This window comes from Erpetoichthys calabaricus, chromosome 11 (genome assembly GCF_900747795.2).
Source record: "Erpetoichthys calabaricus chromosome 11, fErpCal1.3, whole genome shotgun sequence".
NCBI classification, from domain to species: domain Eukaryota; kingdom Metazoa; phylum Chordata; class Cladistia; order Polypteriformes; family Polypteridae; genus Erpetoichthys; species Erpetoichthys calabaricus.
In genome coordinates, this window is record NC_041404.2 from 85,424,474 (window position 1) to 85,437,970 (window position 13,497).

The 13,497-nt window shown below is 37.9% G+C and overlaps 1 protein-coding gene across 1 annotated transcript in view; it reads right to left on the reverse strand.

Moving 5' to 3' along the window:
• The window catches only part of LOC114660655 (soluble scavenger receptor cysteine-rich domain-containing protein SSC5D-like), a 38,179-nt gene extending 25,377 nt beyond the window's left edge, over positions 1–12,802 (reverse strand). The window contains exon 1 of the mRNA XM_028813501.2: positions 12,734–12,802. Within this exon, the coding sequence (XP_028669334.1) occupies positions 12,734–12,767 (34 nt within the window). The 5' untranslated portion in view covers positions 12,768–12,802. The remainder of the gene's footprint in view (positions 1–12,733) is intronic.
• Positions 12,803–13,497: the final 695 nt, after the last annotated feature.

Sequence of the window (13,497 nt, forward strand, 5' to 3'; positions counted from 1 at the left end):
AGCTCAGAAATGATAGGAAACAACACCATGCCTGATCTGAATCTGGTGCAGGGTGTGGACTGCCCACATTCAAAAATGTGTACCAGACACAAAGGTCAATGATATCAACTCATTGGCGCTGAATATTCGGGACACTTGGAGAAAGACAAGTGCTGAGTTGTCAATTGGTCACTCCTTGCTCTAGGGAGATTGTAGTGGAATGAGATCATTTTGACCATACAGTATTGTGATTTGTGACAGACGGGTATCAGCAAGAGTGAAAGGGAAGGTCTACAGGACAGTAGTGAGACTAACTATGTTTTATGGGTTAGGGACAGTGGCACTGACCAGAAAGCAGGAGACAGAGCTGGAGATGGCAGAATTAAAGATGTTAAGATTTGCACTGGGTGTGACAAGGATGGATAGGATTAGAAATGAGTACATTAGAGGATCAGCTCAAGTTGGACGGTTAGGAGACAAAGTGAGAGAGGTGAGATTGCATTGGTTAGGACATGTGCAGAGGAGTGATGCTGGGTATATTGGGAGAAGGATGCTAAGGATAGAACTGCCAGGAAAAAGGAAAAGAGGAAGACCTAAGAGGAGGTTTATGGATGTGGTGAGAGAGGACATGCAGGTGATGAGTGTAACAGAACAAGATGCAGAAGACAGGACGATATGGAAAAAGATGATCTGCTGTGGCAACCCCTAATAGGAACAGCCGAAAGAAGAAGAAGAAGTATATATTGTTAAATAAGCCATGCTAATGATATCAAACATTAGCAGCTTTCCTTAATTTATGAGAATAACATCAATATGTTTCAGACCAGAAATCTCCTTTAGAGGGTACCAGGTGTTCATCTTGGATTGTTGCATCAGAGATGCTCTTTAGAACTCAAGTGGCGTCTGATTTCTATTTCCACACTACTACTTTTTCATTTAAAATCGCAGGCATTAGTCGTCATTTTCTCTTTTCATCTACACCACCTCAGGGTTTTACACTTCCTAAAAACAGAGATTTCTGAAAATACTCAACCGAGCTGTACACTTCTGAAAACACAGACTCACCATTACAGTGTGAATGGGTGAAAATGCAGACTCTAATTGCGTCCTCATTTGTTTGTGCTTATTACATAGCCATTCCCTGATTGGATCCCAATCATTACAAAATCTCATTTCCTGATTGGTCACCCTTCACAGATGAAAACAATATTCCAACATAGGGGGCACAGAAAAATTGTTTTCCAAGGGCGTTTGTTGTGTTGCTTACCTCTATGTATTTCAATTGCATTTTGTACAGTTTGAATGCTTACCATCCCTTCAAAGATTTTTCCTTCATTGCATATATGTCCAGTGAAGGAGAATGTCTACATCGTGTGTGTTTTCTGTCATTTTAATGTGAACAGAAATTCTTTTGTAACTGATATGAAAACGCTAGTATGGATAGAAATCATTTTCATTTGTGTCCATTAGTCAAGCACACAATTGTGCTGTCTGGTTTTGTCTTGTCCCTACACCACTGGCACCTATATGGAGATCCTCCACACTGGTGTACTTATTAAATGAGGAAATCAGTACAATCATGGACATCTACACATTAACATGGACCATGCCAATTCCCTCATCAAACACCCCTGGGGCCACTTGTCCAAGGTACCAAAGGCAACTACACTCCCATGAGCCTGAGCACACTGTTTTATTTAATAAAAAAAAAATTGTTCGCTGCCATGGATGGCAAATGCTTTTTACCACAAGCAGCAGCCATTGCTATAAATTGAACAAAACCATAATGACACTTTTTAACATTTGCTTGATTGAATCTGTTGTTACATTTGCTTTCATTTGTTGGTTTAGCAACCTCCATGGTGTTAATCCAGAGTGTCTCTTTGGCTTGGAGTACTATGCAAATATGGTTAAGCCCGAGTGTTTCTCTGTTTAAGCTGTATTGTTCTAAAGCATACTGTTAAGCCACAACAGCACTCGGGGAAGTATTCTGCTGCCATCTAGTGGATAATATAACATCATGCTGCAAAAAAATCATGTATTTTCTATGTGTTTTGCCACTCCATGGTAACTCATCAATATTCATCCAAAGCATACAATGGTGTGTAAATGAAAAAATGTAAAGACAGTTTTAGAATAAACGGAAGCATTAGTTGAATCAAGCAATAGTGATGACAATGTGAACTGGTCATCAGTTGTTGACATGGAAAGTGAAACTGATGCATGCGGCACCACACCACCAAACTGCTATAATAACAATAGTAATAATAATAATACATTTTATTCAAATTGAACCTTTACCGTGCACAAAGTGCTTTACAGAAATTCAGAAAGAAAAACAGGGCATATACAACATTGGATACAAATAACATTTGCTTAAATACCAAATAAAGAAAAATACAGAATATACAAAGCACTTAAATAGAATAAGCGCCAATAAACTGAGAATGAAATACAAAAATACAAAAAAAACTACAGGGTAACCCCTGAATGAATAACATAACTTGTGGTACAAACACAAAGCTTCTTGGGCATCTGGACATAGAGGTCAAGCTGAAAGTAGGGTCAGAAAGTCAGGGCAATTCAAATGCCTTCCTGAACAAATGAGCTTTACATTGTCTCTTTATTAAGAAAGAAAATCCTGAGACGAGACAATTTCCAAGAGATTTTTTCAAATCCCGCGAGACGAGACTTTGGCCATGAGATTTTTTCAAGTCCCGCCCTCCTCTCAACCATATTCAACCACACACACAGCCCTCTCACCTCTCATTCATGTGAATGCTTTTGACAGACACAGTTCTTGCTCTCTTAGCTCTTATACATTTTTATGTTTTCCTCACTTTAAGATCCCAAATAAAGAACACTTATTATGTTCAAATCTTATTGAAGAATTCATTCCCAAAGGATTATCAACTGAAGAAATGAGTATACGAGCAATCCTAGCACAGAGAAAAGATGAAGTCAAACAAATTAATGCGTAAATTGTCGATCGATTACATGGCAAATTGGTTAAATGCATATCAATAGACTATGCTGAAACATTTGGTGGTGATGCGGAAGATGAAAACATCAACTTACAATATCCCGAAAAATATCTACAACCATTAACACCATCCGGTCTTCCACCGCCCGAATTACTGTTGAAAGAAGGATGTATCCAAGAAAGGTAATGTAGTACATCTTCCACGGATAACATTACAGAACAAAGGAGGTCTTGATATGCCATTCGTATAAAAACGTTAACAGTTTAACGTTAGAAAAGCTTTTACAAAGACAATTAATAAATGACAGAGACAAACATTTGAAAAAGCCGGTTTATTTATTAGGGAGAAAGAAATGAAATACACTCATGGGCAGTTATATGTTGCATTGTCATGATGTAAGTCCAAATACAGAATCAAAATTCAATGCGATACTGACTAAAATTTAATTAAATAAATTATTTTTACTGAAGTTTTACAGTAAAAGTGTACATTTAAAAAGTATTTGAGTGTTAATTTCAAAGCCAAACAGAACGAAATCGTATAACGCAACGAATATCTCTAACGCAACATGAAACATAATTTACTTTGAAATAGTTCTATTATGCATATGTAACAAAATAACAATCTATTATTGTACATCCGCATCCCCACACGCAAGCAGCAGAAACGCAAAGTGGCTTGCATGTAGATAGATAGATAGATAGATAGATAGATAGATAGATAGATAGATAGATAGATAGATAGATAGATAGATAGATAGATAGATAGATAGATAGATAGATAGATAGATAGATAGATAGATAGATACTTTATTAATCCCAAGGTGAAATTCACATACTCCAGCAGCAGTATACTGATACAAAAAAACAATATTAAATTAAAGAGTGATAAAAAGACTGGTAAAAATAGACAATAACTTTAAATAATGTTAACGTTTAACCCCCCCCCCCCCCAGGTGGAAATGGAGAGTCGCATAGTTTGGGGGAGGAATAATCTCCTCAGTCAGTCAGTGGAGCAGCTGAAGCTCCTCTGTCTGGAGATGACACTGTTTAGTGGATGCAGTGGATTCTCCATAATTGATAGGTAGCACCAGCCCAGAGGTTAGCGAGCAAAGCACCCTAGTTTTTTAATAGAATGAATAGAGTTAGCTAAACTCATTAATTTAGGGAGGTCATTCCAAAGTCTGGGCGCTATGGATCTGAAGGCCATGTCACTTGTAGAGGACATGTTAGTGTGGGGCACAACGAGATTGTCAGAATAAGAGGACCATGATTATGTATGTTATGGTGTATAGAATCTACAAATTATTCTCTATATTTTTATTATTATATTTTGCTCAATCCCAACACTTGTATAGGCATTATAATAAAAAAGGCATATCCTCTTCCCTTACACCTCACTTGTTCACAGCATAGTGCTAAAATGGTTTTACAGCCTGGGAAAGGAAGACTGAGCCGATACCTCAGGATATTGATTACTTTATGGATGGACATCTGAGACAACAATTTGGTTTACAGTCTGGGAAAAGAAAAATTAAAGAGTTTGAGCAAAATTCATCCATCATATTGACAGCTAGCCAATCAGGTGCATGCAACAATCATGTGTTGTGAAACCACTGCATGAAACTTTATAATAAATATGCCTCATTTGAAAGCAACGTCAGAAGAAGAGAAACAGCGACAATGGAAGGGCAACGTCAGAGAAGAAAACAAAGACACGTATGACCAGTTTTCATCCAATTGTCAGTTAACAGCATTTTCATCAACATTGATTGCTAAATCACAACCCGCCTGGGACATTCATCCTTGTCATCTGTACTTTTTCTCGTAAGCTTTTTCTAAAGACTTTTCTATCAGTTTTATTTTCTATTATTCTTTGTTCCAGTGGTATTATTATTATTCCTGTAATAAATACCATGCTGCTTTTAACTTTCTACGCTTTGTCTTAATGTCTATAGAGTGATTGAAATAATAAGGTAGATTTCTTTGAGCACCTGGTGCAGCCAGAGATTTGCCATTACCTCTGTGCTGCGAGTGAAAGCTCCACTCAATAGTAGGGAACAGTATGTAAAGTAAGGTATTCTTGGCTGATAAATGGCCTATAGTCAAGGGTGCTGAGTCTTTGTATGTATGTTTAAATGTATTCTTGTAGACCAAAAGTAATATTTAGGTCTGAGATATCATTAAAACATCGTATGTTGTTCATGCCGATAATAAGTAAGTCTCTTGAAGTACTGAGTGACAGGTTGTGTTATTTCTAAAGCACTTGTGTGGTTTAAAGTGCTAAAGGTTAATCAGGCGTGTGTGTGTTATTCATGGGGCACTGTTGTGGTTAGGGTCTGTGTGTAGGCGTATAGTTTTGTATGTGTGTTGTCATCTTAAAGTGCAACAGTAGACAGTAGACGAACATGATAACGAACTTGACGAGTACACTTACCCTTGAAAAAACAGATAAAGGGTAAGTAGAGGGAAAGACTATGATAATACAATGGAGAAGGTCACTGATGTAGTCCCGTTCAAGACCATTTAAAGCTTTATAGGTTAGTAATAGAATTTTATATTCAATCCTGGAAGACACAGGGAGCCAGTGAAGGTGACGCAGATGAGTGTTATGTGCTCGCCGTTGCAGGTCTGTGTAAAGACTCTTGCAGTTTGCTGTGATAACAGATTAGAAGTGGCACCTGCCAGTAGGGAGTTACGATAATCGATGCAGGATGTCATAAAAGCAATGAGGAGTTTCTCAGCTTTGGAAAAGGAGAGGAATGAGCGAACATGGAATGTGTTACAGTGGTGGAAGCAAGAAGGTTTTTTAAAGTGATGAATGTGGGAAGAAAAAGAAAGGGGAAGAATCAAAAATAACACCAAAATTCCTTGCGGAACAACGCCTGATGACACCATCACCAAGATTAATTGAGAAGGAGCTCATGTTCTTAAGTTGAGCTTCAGTGCCATTTAGCATGACTTCGGTGTGATATACCTGGTGAGTACAGCAACCTGAAGGTTCACCGTGGTGCGAGTAGGTTTGTGGCAAAAAGATAAAAATGATCATGATCAAGTGGAAGAACAAGAAAGACATTGACGCCCTAAGCACCATTCACAATGCAGTAACTGAGGAAATGTGGAAATCACTAAGCCTTGTACTGTAGCAGCCTACAATAATAACACAGGGGACAAGGCCAATTGTGTGGTTCAATCACTAATATTCTACCCTCTCATGCTCAAGCAACAGAAGATATTATTAGAAAAGTGTGCAAAGAAACACCATTCTGTGGTCCGGATTGTGATGTTGGGCTGTGCCTTGGTGATGGTTTCAATACGTATCACATGAATGATGTGCACTAAATCTGCTTCAATACAGCACTGGACACTAAGTTTACTTTTCCTACTGTAATTATGTTGGTGTATTGGTATTTACAGGTTTCTATTATACATAGTAACATTTTTTATTTTTGAAAAAAAAATTCAAGTTTTTGACTCATTCTTCCAGGAGTAAACATAACAAACACTAAGGACGCTATGAATATAAACCATCTTAACAACATTATGAAAAGTAGTAGTAAAATTATTGGTTTGCAGCATGACTGAATTCTGTCAGAAAGTACCCAGATTTAGGTTTCTGAGGGTAAAGACCAGCAGATTTAAGAACTTGCTAAAAGCATTTTGAATTATATTATTTGTAGCACTGAATTATTATTTTGTGTACTGCTTAAGGTAATTATAGATCTCTGTAATAATCATGTGTGCACGCATGATAACTCTAGCTGCTAGCTGTTGTTTTTAGCTTATTTTTCTTGCATCTGTGTAACAATGTCTTATGATTTTGTACTTATCTGCTGTAAGTAAACTTCCCTCTGGAATAATAAAGTCTGCCTACCTCCTTAACATTTCCTTTGTAGGATTCAGGTAAAAAGCCCATACAGTATACTGAGTATGAGAACTAATACATATAAAGCCCTTCAAGATATACAATAAAAGTACAAAACACACGGGGATCCATGCAGCTTATGAAGACATCAGTAACCTTAAAATGCAGTATAGATTGTAAGATCATATTTAAAATATGTGCATTATATATATACACACAGGCAGACCTTTCGCTAATCTGGCACCATTGGGACCTGAGGAGTGTTGGATTAATGAAAATGTCGGATCACAGAAAGATCAAGCTAAATACCTCTTCATACCTTGGAAATATCATATAAATTAATACAAGCTGTGAAACATTAAACGAAGAAGCAAGTGACATTTTAATGATGTTATGTACAGTGCAGGCTCAGGTAATAAATATATAAAGGATACAGGTAAACAATAGCTAACTACCTCATCCTACCTTTAAAATATCAAATAAATCAGTACACGTTGGATTCCTGCAATAAAATGAAAGCATTATATGAAAGGTAAGTGAAATTTTAATGAAGTTGCTAATGCACCATACCTGCACAGGTAAGATTACGATTATGGGAGGATCATTTTCTAGCTGCGAGCCCTGTTACTCAGGAGTAATGACAGCTATTAATTAGTCATGTCTTGTAGTGGATATGCTGTGCAGTAAAAGCACTGTGTATGCTGCGAACTGCAGCCAGGCTCTGATACCTTATGAGGGGCCGAGTCATTACAATGCATTTAGGTTGACACCTAATACTACAACGGTGTTGACTTGAGCAGTTAATAAAACATATATATTATCACGCAAACACTACATTGTGCACATTAAGTAAAACATGTCAGTACTGTACCATGTATACTAATGCAATAAAAAAGGCCAATATCAAACGTTTTTCAATGGGGGGTGCTGTCGGCATTAAATTATAGCTTCACTACCAATTAAAAATACTGAAATATGTTTGTAATACTTTAAACACTGCTCTGGCAGAGAGTGCTCGAAGTTATCCAAATGTTATCTTTTCTGTTATCTTTTATGTGTTGCAGTGATGGTAATTTGTGCACGTATTATAAACAGGGTGTTGTGTTGAACCCGTGTCCTGCCTGTGTGTGTCTGGGTAGGGTGGCGGTACGCCCCCTGGAGGTGTCACAATCTGCACTTTAAGTGAATGTCTAATTTCCCATAATGGTGGTGATGGCCCTGGATGTGCCAGATGACAGATACACAGCAATCAGAAGAACGCAAAGAAACGTATACTTTTATTAAAGTGGATTTTAATGTTGTGATTCTCTTAAAGGTACTAAAAAATAAAGACCAAGGGGTCTCAGGCTTGAAATAGAGTAAAAATGTTGTGTTTGCTGTAGGTCCTTAAAAAAAAGTATTGTGTTGCACTTAATTAGTGCTTTTTTTCAGAAAAATGTGATGATGTCTATAGCAGGAATATTGCAACATAAAAAAGTGAGTAATAAAAACAAAGTGTACTGAATGAAAGTAAGAAGACACAGATATGCCTATGCAGAAAAGGTGCTCCATGTAGTAAGGGAAAGGACAAAAAAAGCCATTATGCTTATTGGAAAGCATGATAAAAGTTTCAAAGGAGAGCAAAAGAAAAGATGTAGTGAAGCAGCATGCATGGAAATTAATTCATAAATTAAAAATAAATACATAAATAAATTTATGAGGAAGGAGGTAGGTGGCTTAGATGAGAAAGGAATGTAAAATAACTGAGGGACTGAAGTAAAATAAAGATGGAGAAGAGCAAGAAACAGGGGTATAGGCAGATGTAAAAGTCACTATATAAACTAAAATGGGAGCCAAGCGTATGGAGTTGTCATACAGCGAGACAAACAGAAAAAGAAGATCAAACAATGAAACTGATGGATGATGAGCCTGCAAAATATAACTGAACTTTTACAGAATGAAAAAGACACATAAACAGAGTATATGTGATGAAGACTGACAGATAAAAGGACAGCAATTTAATTTGCGGGCGGCACGGTGGCGCAGTGGTAGCACTGCTGCCTCACAGTAAGGAGACCTGGGTTTGCTTCCCGGGTCCTCCCTGCATGGAGTTTGCATGTTCTCCCCATGTCTGCGTGGGTTTCCCACAGTCCATAGACATGCAGGTTAGGTGCATTGACAATCCTAAACTGTCCCTAGTAGGTCTGTGGACTGGTGCCCTGCCCAGGATTTGTTCCTGCCTTGCACCCGGTGTTGGCTGGGATTGGCTCCAGCAAACCCCTGTGACCCTGTGTTAGGATATAGTAGATTGGATAATGACTGACTGACTGCCTTTAATTTGCAGCTTTTGCAGTGTAGCAGCAGCACCAGAAGCAGTCATCTTTGTTAAGGTATAAAGGTGAATGCCATTGCCTAGAGAATGAAAACAGTAGACTTGCATGGCACGTGACGTTCAGCCATCTAATTCTGTGGCACTCCTTTCAAGTGTGTTGCAGACATTAAGTGGCCCAATGATAGCCACAAGGGTTTAGGGTTCCCAGCTTTTTCTATGCCCCGCACCCCTAGAAAATATTTGATTTTTTGTTTGCACTCCCTACAAATGTCACATTTTTAATTTGTGAACTACATAAAATACTGTGAGTGAACTCAGAAAAATAAGCTTTTAACTCATTACCTAAAATTTAACTATAAATTGAGTAATGTACCTTTATAAATCTTAATAATCTTGTAACTGTGTCCCCCATGAAGCTTAGACACTTGTTTGATGATCCTGGGGTTGCGGTCAAGGTTATAATACCGGTAGTTTTGCCTTTAATATTAGTTTTTATTTCTATATTATTTCTAATCTCACTTGGAAATTCACTTTAGTTTTAGTTTTCCTTCATTGTTTATTTTTAGTTTGAATATAGTTTTTATTTCTCAAAGACAGTTCTATGTTATTTTTAAGTCTATTAGTTTCAGTTTTAGCTTTAGTAATTATGGTGTGGTTAAGGAGCTACTATGGAGTTTAGTTTTGTGTCACAATCAGACAGAACTGTACAATTAACGGGTTTAGATATGAGTTTAATATTAGTGGAAGTTTACTACACTACATGGTTTACTATCTGGTTTTGTTTTCGTCTGATAAAAACAAGAATAATCAAAACCGGATACAGAATATGAACAATTTTATATCATTTTATAGTTTTTAAAATATTTTCTATTTCATTTGTGCTGAACAAATGTGCGCTGACTGTTGACACTTTTCTTCTTTTCCTTTTCTTGCCCAGAATGGGCCAATTTGTGATGAAATTTAAGTGAATTTTAAAGTTTGAGGGTTTTTTCTCTAAATGTCTACAGTACACAACATATCCTGAGGTGGGATTACATCAAGGACCAGCTTTGAGTCCTTTCTTATTTGCAATGGTGATGGACAGGTTGACAGACGAGATTAGGCAACATTATGCAGATCTAGTATGTTACCGTTGTCTGTCTCTTGATCAGTGCTGTTTTATGTTCACAAAGAATTTCTCCTGTGCAAAGGGGCAGGTGAATTATTGATAACAAAACGCACTCATGATTTTTCCATCCATATGGTAAAGGTTTTGTTGACCAGCACATTCCGACTTCAGGCATTTGAATTACATCTTGATATACAACAAGCGCAAAGACATGTGGCAGCTCATCATAACGGACTTCAGATTCATATGCAGCCTGGAATTTGGCTTAGTGTGTGCTGCTGTATTAGTTGCTGTATATGTACATACTGTATATTGGGCTCAGTCAGAATTACAGCTAACATGTCATCATTTATGAACAAATTGAAATTCTGTAAGGGATTATCTGTATCTAATGCTGCTCTCTTGAGCCTGGAGATTCGGTGAACGAATGGCAGCTTTGAAAGCTACCGACAAGAGCAGCGTTTGGGGGTGGCAAGTGGGGCAACCGCCCCAGGCCCCGTGCTTTTATTCTCCAGTGGTATTGTCATGAATTATGAATTGCACTTTTTTAATAGATTATTCCATTATATTTTGCTAAAGTTCGTGTGTTATCTTGCAAAAATTTAGCTGAATACTGTAATGAGAAAATCTGGTGTATGTTAACGTTATTTTTATTAAATTTGTACACAAGTTTATATAGTCCACACATACCGGTAACAGCGTTTGATGTAAGGTTGGTCAGCTTTAGGCCCCACACACCCCTAAGGCTGCCTCTGGCTACCGAGCACATTCAAAGCAAAACCATCACCTTGGTATGCTTCACTAACACTTGAACCAGAATCTATTGTGCTGTCACTGTCAGCACCTGAAGAACTGTCACTGTTATCACACAGCAAATCGTGTTTTTCATCACATGCTTTACATGCCCGTATTCAGCTCACTCTGTCACCACAAATGCTGTGTGAACACCCGCCCTCCATCACCTGCCACCATATGCGGGCGGCTTGAGGTAGATGTCTTTCTGTTTTAGAGTTAAGTTACAGACTAACAGCAGGAACATAAATTTGAAATTCTTATTAATATATTTTACTTAATTTTGGGACCCCTGCATCAAAGGTTAGCCCTTGTGTAAGTCCAGTTATGACAAAAACTAAAAATATTTTTTAGTAAATTATTATCTTATTTCTTTTATTCTTTCCAGCTACCTTTAACAGTTTCGTTTAGTTTTAGTGTTTCATTTCAGTTTTGTTAATTATTTTAATTCAGTTTACGGAAATATTTTTTTATTAATAGTTTCAATTTTCATTTTAGTTTTTGTTAACTATAATAACCTTGGTTGGGGTATCCCACAGAGCATCAAACACTGTGAAGAACTGACACACGATCAACAATTGAGGGGTATGGAGACCCCTGTAAAGCAATGGGTGCTGGTATGCCGCTAAACAATGAAACACAGTCGACGAGCTTTGCCTGCAGATAACACCCGCACTGCAGTTCAAAATTGCTGCGCTACTGCCAAGCCTACCAACAGGAGAGATGGGCTGAGCGTAAGCAGCAGGTGTTGCATTCAATTCAATACCACTTGCAACCTCAAAATCAGTGACATTTCACAATCAGGGCTTGCCGAGAAATCAATACTAGAAATTAGTCTTCTCTTTATGGATCATTGCAAGGTTCAAACTTCTTCCTGTTAATAAAAGTTATTTGCCTTTACGAATGCTCCGCCTGTAGAAAGGAACCTGCAAGAATTCACATTTCTGCGGCTCATTCCCTGGTAATAATTGTGCGCACAATGCTTGATTCTTTTCATATCTGAGAACAGGGAGCACCAACTAATAAATGACCTGCAAATGAGGACACACTGCATGACACCGATTGCACCACAATAACGTTGGACACTCCATTTCAGTGAATCGTGACACAGCCTTTCCCGTTGTCACACCCCTGGTCTAGGACATGGTGGCCATTAAAAGGCCTGCGGGCTTTCATTGCAACCAGTCTCTTCTTTTATAAGACAGCAGAAGAACGTGACATCAAATGTAATATTAGGATTATTACTCCTCTTTGAAATTTAGAAAGATTGTTCAACTGCCATAGCTTTACATGCGCAGGGGGAAAGTCAATTTGTGAACTTTGTGCTTCATTTTATTTCACTTGCTTGATGAGAGTTGTAAGTATCTTTGGTTCTTAGCACAAATAACCCAGTAACATTTGCACCTGGGTGATTTCATCATTTATCTTTTCTTTTAATAACATTTTTAATAACAAAATTGAGAAGAGCAGATAAAATAAAATAGTCAGAATTTCAGCAGATCACCAGATCTAAATATCAAATGTACCAATAACCACAGAACTGGCTTTCTATTGTGATACCGATGGAAGGAATGAAACCTTCTGACACTGCAGTCCCCCCTCAGATCAGGCTTGGCCAACGAAACATGAAGGTGCCAGCTACGCCACTTGAGAAGTGTAAGAAAAGTAAAACAAATAAGAAAATTGGAGGCTTACCGTGAAGAAAGAGGGCAATGGAGATGAGTAGCATGATGGTGCCTCAGTTATGGTTATCCAAAACCTATCTCAAAGTTGCAGGGGAGAAATGAGATAGCAAAATAAGGAAGTGCCAGGCGTATCACATCACTGAGTAATTTCCCCTGGTGTTGAGTAATTTTTGTTTCTCATTTTTATTAAAACAGTTCTTTATATATCTCATGGGGGTGCAACAGATAGCTTCAGTACTTGTAAACTTGTTCAATTCCCAGTGCAGGAGGTGACTTTTTTAAAATGGTCCCTTATCTGCTCTGGTGAGAAAGATCAAGGGTATGCAGGTCCAGGTCCTGTTCTTACCTTGTGCCTGATAAAAGGGTGGATTAATGCTTTTGATTATTTGTCCATTTAACAAACAACATAAACCTCCCTTGCAAACACCGCTTGTCCCTATATACGTAATGTGAGTGGTCACTATGGCTCAGATCCCAGTGATATGTGGTGAGGCAAGGAGTCCAGTCTGCACTCCAAGTTCCCCTTATCCATTTTCTATTGACTGTCCACAACTATCTAATTAAGGCCAAGTGGAAAGGGGCTTTCCTGCCCTTCAATGCCTTTTTGACCCACACGCTCCCCAGTGGGACTTACATTCCATTTTCTTGATATTTTTATCACTGAATTTGTCCTTTCCTCTTTACCAATACCATATATTTTTATTTGTAGCGTTGCCAGTTAAAACAATGTAATGTTTAATTGGTGTAACCAGGGTTTGACTCTCCTGGAGCCAT